The 14,644-nt window shown below is 37.2% G+C and overlaps 1 protein-coding gene across 2 annotated transcripts; it reads left to right on the top strand.

Moving 5' to 3' along the window:
- Nucleotides 1-6,001: 6,001 nt before the first annotated feature.
- LOC121865418 (bifunctional protein GlmU-like) lies at nt 6,002-14,644 on the top strand. 2 transcript variants are annotated; one of them, XM_042364800.1, is made up of 4 exons: nt 6,002-6,150; nt 8,928-8,999; nt 11,162-11,287; nt 13,520-14,644. In XM_042364800.1, exons 2-4 carry the CDS (start codon nt 8,952-8,954, stop codon nt 13,766-13,768), a joined length of 423 nt encoding a protein of 140 aa, XP_042220734.1. In that variant the 5' UTR covers nt 6,002-6,150; nt 8,928-8,951; the 3' UTR covers nt 13,769-14,644. The 2 variants fall into 2 exon arrangements, with proteins under 2 accessions (XP_042220734.1, XP_042220735.1); XM_042364801.1 differs by lacking the exon at nt 6,002-6,150 and adding an exon at nt 7,486-7,504.

Raw genomic sequence — 14,644 nt, 5'->3', positions numbered from 1 at the left:
GGTGGAGACGGAAACTGGAGGATTTGACAACTTCACTGACATGTGGTTTCCAATTTAGTTTGTTGTCTATGGTGACGCCGAGGAGCTTCGTGGAATCTACAACCTGGAGTGTGTGTGTGTGTGTGTGTGTGTGTGTGTGTGTGTGTATGTGTGTGTCCTAGACGTAAACAAAATAGGTACGTATAAAACACACACACACACACACACACACACACACACCTTTCTAAAACAATAACAAGCACACCTTAAACCCTGGATATGATAGGTTTATTTGATAAAGTCCGGCAATTTGGTTTGGTTAAGTTAGGTAACAGTAAAATAAAAAAAAATCTTGTGAATGTGGAAACAGGTTTATGGTGCGGGCCCTTATAATAATAATTTAAAAAAAGTCACCAGGGTCCCTCAGTTCATGTTCAATGGTCGACCTTAAAGTGTAGTTGGAGGTACAGGATTAATAAACTTCCTCGTGACGAATATTTCTCGTAAGTAAACATGTGTGAAAGCAATTGATTGACTTAAATGAAATATATAAGATGTAAACTCGTATTAAAAGTAAATTAAGTGATTTATCTGAACTAGATATGTTTACCTATTCAAATTTAAGGTAGAAGATCTTTAGGGAACAATTCTCTACCTTAGGTGAAAGATTTTAAGTAAGGTAGAGTAAATATTGATGTTGTTTGGGGATGTTGAATGTTTGTGTTTTCCCTGGTCTTGAGTCAACTAGATTTAACACATTCACAACATCTTCTTCAGCTTATGACCAGTATTCACCCGAGGAACCTTTGTGAAACCGACCTCAAGCATTTATTAAGGTCTTGAAATGAGTCAATTCAACTGTATAAGCAAATCAATTTAAACCAGTGATTGGAAATTTAGCTCCGCCAAAAAGGAAACTCGATCATGGAGTTGGGTGCTTTTTCTGATGCAGCTCTTTGACTCATTTAAACGGTGCCCGAGAAAGTTGGCCCAGAGCGACTCTATACTCGGTGTGAGGTGATGTGAAAGTAAGTGTAATTAAATGTTTCCCCCTTGAACAATGGCCCCACACAAACTTACTTACGTGAAAGTCTTACACGTCAGAGTCCTGGGGTGAGGAAATGGAAATATCAATACACAAAAGTTAACGCTTACAATCAACAGTATTACCTGCAATAAAATCGGAGCGTGTTGAGACAGGGACATTAAGAGAGTACGAACTTAAGGTGGCAATACGGCAATAATGTAATAACCGGGAATTCGTATAGTATATATATATATATATATATATATATATATATATATATATATATATATATATATATATATATATATATATATATATATATATATATATATATATATATATACACAAACCACAGCCAAGGCACCACTCACTTCCTTAAAACCTAAGTCTATCTCAATTAAGAACTACTTGTGTGCATAGTGATCGAAACCAGACCAACAGGAGATTTTCCTACAGATCTATGTATGACTCTCTCAGAACCATCCATAGCTAAGATAGACCCTCCATTCGACCACAGCTAAGGTAGACCTAATCCACAGCAGTCTCATAATCCTCTCTTGTTAAAAGTTTAAACCGTCATTGAAATTGTTCCGGGGCTTAAGTATTGGGTTTTATGTGTCCCGAGGGTGATTCACTCAGGCAGAAGTGTCCTCCCCTCCCCTCATCAGGGCCCTAGGATTCTATGGGGGTTGGTGAGATACAGATGGCGTGGGATACGTATTGGTAATTTTGAAGTTAACTCCTGACTATGTTGAGTGAGTTAGTTTATAGAGACGCCAGTGTACCTGTTTAATCTAGTTCTAGTCACACCACACGAGGAGAATGCATCAGGGTATCTAATATACAGCAGGTGGGTGCATAAGTCGCTTTACCAAGAACAGTTGTAGTAAGGCTATTTGTGTGCCACCCTAGGATCACCTGAAGATTAGACACCACAGCTTACCTCACTTGTATATTAACCACCCTAACTCTAACCTAACCTAGCCTAACATTGCTTAACCTACCTTAACCTAACATCACCTCACCTTGTCTAATCTAACGCAACCCCCACGTAACGTTAGTATAGTTAATCTTCTGGTAAAAATAAGTATCATAGGTGTCTTATCATCAGGTGAACCAAATTGCGAATGCAGTGACAATAATAACAACGGCGTTTAACATTTAGAATAAGACTTACCTTGCGTTGTGTTCACACCACATACACAAATGAAAAACTGTGAAGTCTGAAGTTACTTTGATCAAACTCAGTCAACTGAATATTTACCCTTTCATTGACAAACGATCTTTATGGATATTGCCATGAGTTTTAAAGAGAAATGTTTATTCGTGTGTGTGTGTGTGTGTGTTTTTTTAGTGAAGATGTTTGTGTGAGTATCTACTTGTGTAAGAGAGTACAGTATTGATGAGCCTGTAATATGATCTTTATTTGTAACTGTGAGGAACTGTATTTTACTCATTTATAAAAGAACTGCCAGACGGGGAGAAACAGTACGCACAAGGGCTGGTCATATTTCGAAGTTCTCCTTTTGCACTTCATAGGCGGTGGATGTTTCATGTCGTACTCGCGTGAAAATTTTAGACTTGTAGTGGCGCAGGGTGGATCGTGCATCGTTCTGGAATATCTATTGGGTCTTCTAAAAGTTGCAAGAAAAGAAAACTTTACCACCGCTGGCATGAAAATCTTACGATATTTTTATTTTGTATTTTATTTGCGAGTTTCTTCCTTTTGATACAACACGAGTATTCTCCAAAGCATATGTGTTTCAATTGTAGCAAAGTCTATAGTCGCCTTTTCAGAATTTACAAAAATGCTTCTAATTTTCTCATATAGTTGGTAACGCCAGCATTGTGTGGCGTCACATTGCTTTGCCACTATTTTCAGCCTGTTTGCATACATTTAGGGAGAATAATCAGCCTTCTTATATTCAGGGCATTTATTGATCAAAAACATTTATTATTTCTACTAGAATCAAATAGTCGAGTCAGGGGAAGAATCAAAACATGTCATAAACAGAACACATACTGTACAGTGCTCATAATGGTGGACACGATTCACGACCATTTACATTATCCACAGATGTCACGTTCTTTTGGGGAAACAGTTGTATGGAGAGAGTACAGTGAGGAAGAGGCGAATCAGAGGTCAATTGCAAAAACCAAGAATGATAACCGGAGAAAATGAAATACGAGACAGAAGGATGAGAGACTTACCAATAAACATGAAATACTGTACAGCCACTCCTATGCCTTCATACTTACAATACACATACAAGATGATGCTGCAGAACTACCAAGTGTTACAGACGTTTTAGAGTACAGTATTAACACAATGCTGTAATAAGTATAGTGACGCTATACTATATAACACAGTAAGTGGGAATTTCAACCTCATGGCATAATAACTCTTTAACACTATACGAGATTAACATAACTTTATCCTCGTGCAATGATAATTTTAACTCGGTGAATGTTACCTTATTTTAACTTTGTCAACAACTGCATAATTTCTAGCTGTGAAGATTGTGTGTGTGTGCGTGTGTGTGTGTGTGTGTGTGTGTGTGTGTGTGGGTGTGTGTGTTCTGTTTTTAATGGACACCAAGCTTGTAACGACTGTGCTATTGTTTACTATTAAAACAGATGCTATTGATCATGTGGGTCTTTTATTCTCCCTCATCTCATGTAGACAGTGTTGGATGCTCTTTTGTTTGTAGTGATAGAGACATCAGTTAACACATACACAGCAATTCGTATTAAGGGTTCATGTTAGGTGTTTCCAAGCTGGCAAGATCCTACTTTTAGAACTCGTATGTGTAAGAGATTGGTCCACTGGTTTATGAGCCTAAAACTCTGTGTCTTGTCAACTTTAAAACCCTAAAGCGGAACTTATACAAACATTCAGCTTATTAGAGATATATAAAAATCTTTATTTCTACGTTTCTCTTTGTTTTTTCTTTATAGATAACTTCTTCTTTTTCCCCAGATAAATAGACAAGAAGCCACAAATATGAAAAGAACACTCCAATCCTGAAGGCCTCAGAATGCTTTATACCTTAGATGCCATTATTCAGTCAAGTGTTCATACCTGGAAATGGCGAATGCCCACCCCACAAGCTTAAGGTTGAAGAAGTCAAAAGTTCAGGAAATTGTCAGAGCAAATTTTTGTGAAGTGAGAATTGTAAACTCTTGGAACAATCTGTCGGAAAGTGTTGTGACGAAACCGGGTATGATCTCATTTAAGACCAAACTTGACCAACACTGGCACAGGTATAGTTGACACATTTTAGCGCCAATACATGCCCAGTACTTGACAACATTGCGTAACAGAGACGTGACCGACCGCCCAAGCGGCTACGAACCGAGCAGTAGTGAAGAAGATAAAGTAAAAGTAAAGTAAAGAGGACAATAAGAGGGTTTTTTTCACAGTATGATGCACAGTCCCTTTTATTAGTATTGATTCCATGGTATTTTTACTTTTGCTAGTTTCCTTCTGTAGAATGTAAAAACACAGGGCTGCCACACTGTACTAAACCTGACGAGCCCCTGTAAACGCACTAGTGAAGGGGACTGTACATTAATTTTGTACCCTAACGGGTGCTAAGTGAATCTATTAAGACTTCTTGATGTAATGTTGGTGCCGCCGTGGTGTTATTTTTATGGGTTTGCTTATAAGTGCCAATGGCGAATTATTAATTATCATTGAGGTCAAATGAAACTTAAGCCTCAGGCCCCGTGCTTGACGAACCCCAAACTCTGATTTACGTAGTAAGTGATTTGTTTGTATAGTTAATTAAACTCGTTCATTTAAACTTGGTCAGTTAACTCGGGAATTAAATGTCATTCAAACTATCGAACTGTACCATTTAAACTCACTCAGTTGAAGATTATGATTTAAGCTTATGTTTTGTATTTACTCTAAGTTATAGCATGAGCGTTCTCAAGATTTTGTCCGGGAAGTGCAAAAAAGCAAGATAAGACCTGCCCATCAGATTATTAAAAGAGTATGATCAAGCATAATCGAGTCACCGTACTTAACTAATATTCTGTAACATATATTTTTTTTTAATGTATTAAAGTTACATTATACGAACTTTTTGTTATTAAAATTTATATAGCTTAAGTTAATTTCTCTAATATAACTGTCCTGAATTAACTACAGGATAATTATACTGTACATAATTATTACTACTACTACGACTACTACACATATTATTATTATTATTATTATTATTATTATTATTATTATTATTATTATTATTATTATTATTATTATTATTATTATTATTATTGGCACCAAAAGAATTTCGCTATTTTTAACTTTGCAATCAAAAGTTCAGACTTTTCTTCCATGACGTTCCCTTGGTCTCTTTGATAGTACCTTTAAATTCATTCAAAATCATTTAATTCCCGCATTTAAACTCATTCATGATACTGTTTATTAACGTTCATTTTCGCTGTTGCCTTAAAAGAAAATGAAACTCTTACACGGGAGGACTAATTTACTTTTTATTACTTTTATCCTCAGTGCCACTGATCGGCTTGTAAGATATCACAGTTATTTTACTTTGGTGTATTTTTTTTTCATTTAATCCTCTTCACTACTTATCGGTCTGTTAGCCGCTTGGGAAATCAGTCACGTCTCTGTGTTTTTAATTAGGTGTCGTATTGTACTAAACAAATTGTGCAGTTACCCAAATATCATACTATTTTTTTTTATAGTCTCCGCAGAGAATGGTGAAACCTTATTAGAACTATATTGCATTTGTGTTAACTTTACTATCAAGATCAATAGAAGGATCCCACACATGGACTTACAATAGGACAATCATACCAACTATCAAGAACAATAGAGGGATCCTTACACGGTACATGGACAAAAACTCACCGGACAAATTAGGTGTCCCAATATTATATAAAAGTTAGGATAGGTATCGTTGATTTAGTTTTAGCCGTTGATTTGTTTTTGTCCGAGGGGCTTTTGTCTTAATCCCCCCAAAAAGTAATATGTGAGGATTGAGGAAGGGTTGCACGTGACCTCAGAGATCAGCTGACGGTTTGTTTACACTGATTTAAATTTTAATTCGCCAGGTCTGTTTCCTGGATATATTTTCATCACAAACCAACCATACCATTTTACTGTAGTTCTGGTGAGTATAAATGTATACAAGAATAAGCCATGGTAAAATTATCTTAATATTTCCAACAGCTAAACAGTATTAAATACGTTTGATAGCAAAAATAAACTCCAAAGACTAGATGAGATATCTGTGTGAGTTCACTTGTAAGATGACTCCGAGAACTTTTAATTCTTTGTCTTCGTCAGGATTGATTTGATACCTAGAAACCCAATCCGGTAGAGAAGCAAGGAAAAATTATTTCGAATTTAGAAAACTGCAAGGAGGCCGTTTGATTACATCCCATCTGGACGATTTAACGTAACCTAATTTAATCTAATCTAACCTAACCTAATCTGATCTTTTAACAAAGATGGTAACAAAATGCATAAAACAGATGATCGTCCAAATAGGAATTGTCTAAGCAGGAACAAACCATTGAGTGGTACATATTCCGGACTTGCAGTACAGCAGGTATTCACTTACTGCCCTAATGGAATAAATGAAGATTAGGCACGCCATCTTACTTCACTTAATGGCTAAGCATTTCAATGCTAACCCAACCTACTTTAAAATATCAGCAACAATCTACCCCCCAGCATTGACTGGTGTGAGAGGCCTTGGAAACGTTAGTATTGTACTTGTAAAGTTTGACCGAGTAATGGAAGAACACATTGGATGTGTCAAAGGGGACATGTCTCATGCTTACAACTTAGGAAGAAAACATCCAAGTTACTTGTTTGTTAAATCATCAGCTGAAATAAGATGTGGTCCCTAATCTTTGTGAGATCTGAAAATAGTACAATACAGTTCTGCACTTCATATTTACTTCGGAAAGAGCAAAGAGGCTTTGGCCTCCATGCTGTTTAGTGAACTGAAAAAAATATATATTCTATTAAGTACACCTGACTTTAATAGGGGCAAAACATGTGAAGATTAAGTACCCCAGCTTATTCACCTTCAGCTGTTTTCTTAGTCGTTAGGGAGCTAGGTTTCTTAAAAGTCTGTACAGTATTTCAGCTTCTCTCAGGAAGTTACTGATGTGTCTGGAGAGCCAGAGAGCAAAGTTCCTTTCAGTGAGTGAATGTGTGACTGTACTATAGCAACCAACCTTGTCAAAACATCCCTCTATCATTTTTTATCAGGTTCTCTGTATGCTTGGGAGTATTTTCATTCAATTGGGATTATAAGGTGGCCCCCTAGGGCTATTGGAGCACTAAGCATCCACTTACCAGGTAGTTCTCTTACGCAGGGCCGTCCCTAGGAGGGTGCAGGGCCCGGGGCAACTCAGCCACTGTGGGGCCCCAGAAAATATATATATGGAGTCAGATTATGCGGTCAGAGGAACCCACCCCCACCAACCCCCATGGGACTGTCGCTATGGATGGTAAGGTCATGGTTGCGATGGTGGCGTAAGCCGTCAGGTCAGATTAACCAGTCAACAGGTAATGTGTCCGAGGTCACTGGGTCTAGTGCTGGGCCCCGTGGGGCCCCCACACGCGCGGGGCCCCGGGCGGTCGCCCCTGTTCGCCCCCCAAAAGGACGGGCCTGCTCTTACGGCTACACTTGGCCCTGGCTGCAGTCATTGGTGTGCCTTTAGTATATTTACCAACTACTCACAGCAACAATTGCAATCTGCAATACATTTCATTGTCAATGTGCTAAATTTAATAAGAGTGAAGTGACAGACAATAACCAAAAAATCTGAAACTCTTTTCATAAACCGAGTTTTGTCTGTCAACTGGTTTCTGGGCAATTTTCTCCTCTTCCTCTTGATAAAATTTAATTGTAAACCTTACCCAACTAATCCTAACTTATCCAAACTAACATAACTTGATACAGTCCAGTTTTACTAAATGTAATACTTATTAATCCTTTACTGATGATCATCTAAATTAGATGATCTCCCACCAGTTACATTTCAGGATGCTATCATTTTGCCAAATTCTAAAATAGATATGCTAGGCCTCACCATTTCCTCTAATATGTCATGGAAGCCACACATCCTCAACATTGCTAAAGCTGCCTCCCGGAAGTTGGGAATGCGGTACAGATGCCTTAGCTACTTCACTCCAGAGCAGTTGCTCCAAGTACATAAGGGATTCATTCGTCCTAACTTGGAGTACTGCTCTCATATCTGGGGTGGCTCTTCTTCTGTCCAACTGTTAGATAGGGTGGAATCAAAGGAATTTTGTCTTATTAACTCTCCTCCTTTAGTTGACAATCTTTTTTCCCTTTCTCTTCGCTGCAATGTTGCTTCACTCTCTCTGTTTTACAGGTACTTTGACGGGCAATGTTTGGTGGATTTGGCATCCTGTATACCGCCGGCAAGGCCATGGGCTCGTAACACACATCTTGGCCTCAGTGCCCACCATTTCTCTGTGGATGTCGGTCACACTAGAATAACCCATTATAGTGCATCCTTCTTTCCTCACACAGCCAAACTGTGGAATGTTCTGCCGTCTTCTGTATTTCCATACTCATACAATTTGTCTCACTTTAAAAAGCTGGTTTTCCGGCATCTTCATCGTGTAGATTAATACTGTATAACCTTTTTCTTTTTTCTTTTTAATTTCTTTTTATTCTTATTTTTTTGCCCCCTAGGCCCCATTGTGGGTTGTTCAACCTGTGCCCCGGTGGGCTAATTCCCGTAAAGAAAAATTAATTAAACAATCAATCAGTGAGATCTTGTTGCATTTATGTTATTTTGGTCACCTTGGGTGAATAGCTGATGGTAATTTACATCTTTGCTTTTGATGTTTATATAAACAGAAACAATGGTAATTGTTTATCGTGCTTTTTCTCCTCAGGTATGAGGATACAAGCAGAAGAAAATGAGCAATATGAAAGTGCATGTTCTTCGACTCGAACCTGGCCAGGAAGTGAGTACTCTATCCAACAGTATATATAAATGAGTAGCAAAAAATAATGATAGGCCTTTAAAACTTTCATTGTTTTCTACATTGAAATGTTGCCATATTTTGCCTTGATTGCTTTAGTTTATGTTTTTTGTTGCAAGTAAAGAACATCAAACAAACTTTTGAAAGCCTTACCTAACCTATAAAAATCTTAAAGCTATAAAATGCGTACCTTAGTCATGTTTTTTGGTGTTCTGTGTGTGTTGGTGTAGTTTTGGGTAGGACAGATGAGGCGGGAATCCGTGACCTCAAAAGTGATTTTTCAACCTTTTTATATGTTAAGGAAGGTTATATAGGGTTTTCAAAGATTTGTTTGGTGTTCTTTTTAGTATTTTGCCCCACATTATAACATTTCAATATAGAACATCGAAAGTTTAAAGGGCTATATTTTTTGGCTATTCATTTCTCCAAAAAAGGATCACATTTTTGGAGTGCGGTACATGAAACCAAAAAGATCCAGAGATTCTACTGTTTGCTACTATGAATTTTGCCTTTAACTGTTTCATTATGAATATAATGATTTCAATATTTTTTATTATACTTTTCCAATGAAGGTGGGGGGGAGCTCTACTAAACTTTGCTAAGAACCAAATTAACTCAACTAAATCAAAGGTACTGTACCACAGTCTCCTGCATAATTTTGCCCTCCAGTGTAACACTTTTGACAATCTTGGGTCTTTCAAGAACAGCTGTCTCATCAGTAAATGACAAACTCCTCCATCTTCATAAGCCAGAGATAAATGCATTACCCCCATAAATTTGAGCTCTTGAGGAGTATTATAGCTATGCCAGTTTCTGTCTTTTTACTTTTATCCTCTTCACCACTGACCGGCTCGTTAGCCGCTTGGGCGATCGGTCACATCACTGTCACACACAGTTGGCAAGTACTAGTCATGTACTGGCTCTCTGTTATGCACTGTTGGCAGGTACTGGGCATGCACCGGCTCCTGAATGTACCTCAACCTGCTCCAGTCCAGTGTTGGTCAAGTCTGGTCTTGAAGGAACTCACACTCGGTGCCGTCACAACACTTTCTGGCAGATTGTTCCAAGTGTTCACAACTCTCACTCCAAAAAAGTTTGCCCTCACAGTTGATGTTGTTAGAAATTCTAAATTTTTTCAGGTTGCAAGAGTTGTTTCATGTGTACAAACAATCCAGTTAATTGTTCAGCTGGCAGTCAAATTAATAATACCACCTTTATATGAACACTGTGTCAAGGAAAGGACCCATTTCATGGTGTATGTAAATTGGCATATCCCTGGAAGATGGTTATTTGTAAACTAAATGGATGTTTGACCCATAGGATGAGAAGTTCCATTTTACTATTGAGATAGCGTTCCAGGAACCCTGTTTTGGATGTTGGTAGAAGAACAGACTGGAGGTCTTCTTATTGGAAACAGACTTGCATAAAATTTTAACTACTGTACATTGTACAGTATTTATTGTGTGGTTTTCTGTGATTCATGTTGGAGTGTGGGAAAACCCTTCATTGGATACAATATGTTGATTGGTTAAAATATGCTGGATTGTTTAATGAGTGCAATAAGGGCTATACGGTACAGAGTATATTAAAGTTGCAAGATTCCATCTTGGTATATCTAAATTGGATGGACTAGTACCATAACCATCAGACTTAATCTACACCCCGAGACGAGGTATGCCTTCTAACATAGTATTTTAACCATTCAGGGATGTTTGAGTTAAAAGTAATATCTCCGTTAGCTAGAAACCCTCTTAGCAACAACTCTTCAATAGCCGGAATTGAGATTTACTCGACAAAAAAAAAGATCCGGAAAATTCCAGGTTTGGGAACGATTTTCTGACGTTGAAAATCAGGCACATTTTCTGGAAAACCCTGAGAACAATTCCAGAAACTCTTTCCTTCTGTAAGGATGAAAATCAGGGGTATTTTCCGGAAAATTCTGAGAAACTTTTACCAGTACCTGGACCAGGGATGTGGGATTTTTTCCAGGTTTGAGAGAGTTGCCTCATTATCTGTAAATCTCTCATTGTTCCGGTGAACAGAGATATCAATTATAAGTTTCTTCTATTTTGTCATGATCACCATGCAGACTATTGTGGCTTAGCCTTGCCTATCTATCTATTGTACTGTATTATGATTTACAGGTGAGAAAAAGTTTGGAGGAGTATGTGCACCGTGAGGCACCTAGTGGAGTGGTGGTAATGACATGCTGTGGCTCCATCACCAGTGCCACCCTCCGTCTCGCTTCCAAAACTGATGGCTCCAACAAGGTAAATATAGATCATTCAGAATGCTTAGTCTTCATGTAAATTTTTTTGTTGGGACCTGGACTCTTAAAGTTTCATACTTTATTTTTATTTTATTTTTTAACAAGAAGAAAGAAAACAACACATTTAATATTAGTACTGTAGATCTTCACTGCAATTTTGATGCCATTTTGGCCTCTGTCTTATGTTGTAACTTAAATGATCCAGTTGGCTACTTTGTTGCTTCACCAATTAGGGTATAAATTTAATGTATGAATGTTGCAAAATCTCAACCCAGGAAGTCAGTTTCATTCTTCTGGCAAATGACTTTTCGTTGGTAAAATGTAGTACTGTACTGTAGTGTAGTTGTATAAATTTCTCTGTTGAACAGTTCTAAGCAGGGGTGTTGCTCTGATCATGTTCATATTTTGTTTGGCATGAAATATATATTTGTCAGTGTCAGGTAGAAGATATGTCAGTGGAAAAGTAACCTGAAAAATGGTGCATTTCAAGTACAGTACTGTACAGTATTTGTAAGTTTTAATATTTAGGATCAACTGCAGCAACTGTTTTGTGCATAAATTTGTCAGTGACTCACTCACAGACAGGGAAATTGTCACTCACTCCTTGACTTAAATTTTTGTATGGTAGTGATGATCATCATCATTGTTTTACAGCCGTTTTCTGCACAAGGATGTCATTCTTTCTTTACATTACAGTGGTCCCTCGGTTAACGAGCGCCTCGGTTAACGAGATTTCGGTTAACGAGTTACCTTCCATAAGATTCTTAACTTCGGTTAACGAGCAATGCCTCGATTAACGAGTTTCTTATGAGCCGACCTGAACATGTTTTCGCTTGCATTTGGCGGTCCACCAGCTGTAGTATTAGTCCGCCAATACAGTAATTGGTTCTAGGGCTTAAATTCCTTACCATTTTAGCAAATATCAAGAAGTTTATACTATTCAATAATTTTAAAATTTTAATATTAAATTTTTTAGTCATTTTAACAATTATTGAACATAATTGAAGGTAATGAAACTAGTTTTATGCGCACCATCCAGCCTCTCAACACACCATACAGGCATCAGTCTTTGTGTCTTTTCAGTGGAGGTAACATCTTGCTTGAGACTCTCTTCAACTAAATGCTTATTTTCTGTGTTTACAAGCAGATTATTGGTCATTTTGAAATTTATTTTACATATTGACAATATATAATGCAATGCAGTGTTGATTTAAAGAAAATAATCTTGAATTACACCAAGAGAACTAAAATTTTATGGGTGAAATGGTGCCATCGGGTGACTTCTCTTCTCCCTTCTCCTCCACCCCCATTCTAATTCCCATCATCATCATCATCCAGGAGCCTTCTACATACACACCTCAAAGTAAGTGTACTTTTCTACCTTTTTTGTTGACTTTAGTCAATTTTCGGTGAGCTGGAACCAATTACCCAAAAACCCATTGAAACAATGGTTTCGGTTAACGAGTTTTTCGGTTAACGAGTAACCTTCTAGACCGGATTGTGCTCGTTAACCGAGGGACCACTGTAATGAACATTTATACTGTATAATATCTGTATATTATATTTGTTAAAGTATTACAGTACAGTACAATGCTGTACAGTACTTTGAAATTTTAGTGAATAATACAAAAAATAACTGCAACTGAATACTGCATTGTAAAGCAAATTGCTATGGAAATTAAGAGATATGCTTGGCCAGAAATCCTTGAGAGATACTGTACTTAACTGGAAATATGCTGAAATGGTATAAACATGTGGAATGTGTAATGAGTAATAGGTTAGCAAAGAAGATATTTGAATATATGAAGTAAAAGAGATGGGGGAGACCTTAATGAGATGGGTAAAATCACTGACAGTTGTTTTGGCATAAGAATATGCCAGTTGAGTTGCCCAAGGACTGATTATGAGGTATATGCAGTAAATGAAAGCAAATGGAGATGGATTTCTCACTAAAGTCTCAACTTAGAGAAAAAATTATTATACTGTATAATGAGTTGTTCAGCCATATGAGAGTTTTGCTGCATTGCTGTCTTTTGGCAAGAATAAAGGATAGATAGATTTAGTTTCTAGTAAGGCACAATGTATTTGGCCCTCCACAATGCTATTAATAGTAGAGTAAGTTGATTTATAGATAAAAATTAATTATTAAAACTTGAATGCAACTAGATGTTTTGGAACAAACCTGGCTAGAGTTAAATCATGTGGTAATAGTGATATTGGTAACCCCGGTCAGATCGAAACATTCAAGAAACATTTTGAGGTATTGGGAATGTCCGGGACAATCAGCAAGGGTGGGACACACCTGCACATCTGCCTGAGTGATGAAGAAGGTGGCACGCTAGGTGGCCACGTCATGGGTGACCTTGTTGTCTTCACCACCATGGAGGTCGCACTTGGGGAAATAACTGATATTAAACTCAGCCGAGAGTACGACTCTTCTACAGGTTTTGATGAGCTAACTGTAACTAAGAACCAAGTTTGAAATCAATTCTGTTAAGGCTACAGTGAACTGTATCTTAATATCAAGATTGAAAGCTCAGTCCTGTTATAGATAATAATGAACTTACTGTAAGCAATAACAAAGCTTGAAATAACTTAGCAACAGGTTAGCATGGATTTACTATAAGAGTAAAAATAGATACTGTATGTCATATGCGTAGTTGATGTATGATGCTGCATCAAGTGAATGTTTTGTAATATTTGTTGTGTAACTGCTCATAGCTTCACTTGACAGAAGTATCGTACAAGGATTGTCATAAGCATATGAATTTGCTAGATCGGAAATATTAAGAATTATCTTCTTGAGATTTGTCATGTCTTGCTATGGACTTTGTTTTCAGTGATAGAGAAAAATACCTTTGAGGTTCTTACACGAGAAAATCAGTTGATATAATAGTTCTAGGGGTAGTACAGTACTTCCAAGTGTTTCTATTAAACATCCAACTATATACCTTAGTTTTAGTTGGATTTCTAGGTCTATAATCACTGTTGTTTTAACTCACATGAATAAAAAGAAAAAATCTTGATATTCTGAAGATTTTATAAGAAGAAATAAGGTCACAGCTCAAGTGTTAAACACCTGAAAGGAAGTACATGTACAAAATAATGAAACCTTACTAATTTCAACTAGCTACCTGGTCTATTGATACATAAGTACAGGTTGACAATCCCTTATCCGAAATCCTTGGGACCAGATGCATTTCGGTTTTTGGAATTTTTCAGTTTTCAGAATGGTAATGGATATTCCCTGTAACTGTAGATATAAGAATGCACCCTGATTGTACTTTTTTTCTTATTAAATTTAGATTTTTAATGATTATATTTTGAATAAAATTACGATGAAGGAGACCAACTCCCA

The sequence above is a fragment of the Homarus americanus genome, unplaced genomic scaffold, assembly GCF_018991925.1.
Source record: "Homarus americanus isolate GMGI-L3 unplaced genomic scaffold, GMGI_Hamer_2.0 scaffold25483, whole genome shotgun sequence".
NCBI classification, from domain to species: Eukaryota; Metazoa; Arthropoda; class Malacostraca; order Decapoda; family Nephropidae; genus Homarus; species Homarus americanus.
Note: the sequence above shows the minus strand (reverse complement) of the source record. Positions and strands in the feature narration are given on the sequence as shown.

Coding starts and splice junctions, on each gene's coding strand:
- LOC121865418 (XM_042364800.1), top strand. CDS start 8,952: ATGAGCAATATGAAAGTGCATGTTCTTCGACTCGAACCTGGCCAGGAA. Junction 9,000..11,161: donor GACTCGAACCTGGCCAGGAA/GTGAGTACTCTA, acceptor TATGATTTACAG/GTGAGAAAAAGTTTGGAGGA. Junction 11,288..13,519: donor AAACTGATGGCTCCAACAAG/GTAAATATAGAT, acceptor AACCCCGGTCAG/ATCGAAACATTCAAGAAACA.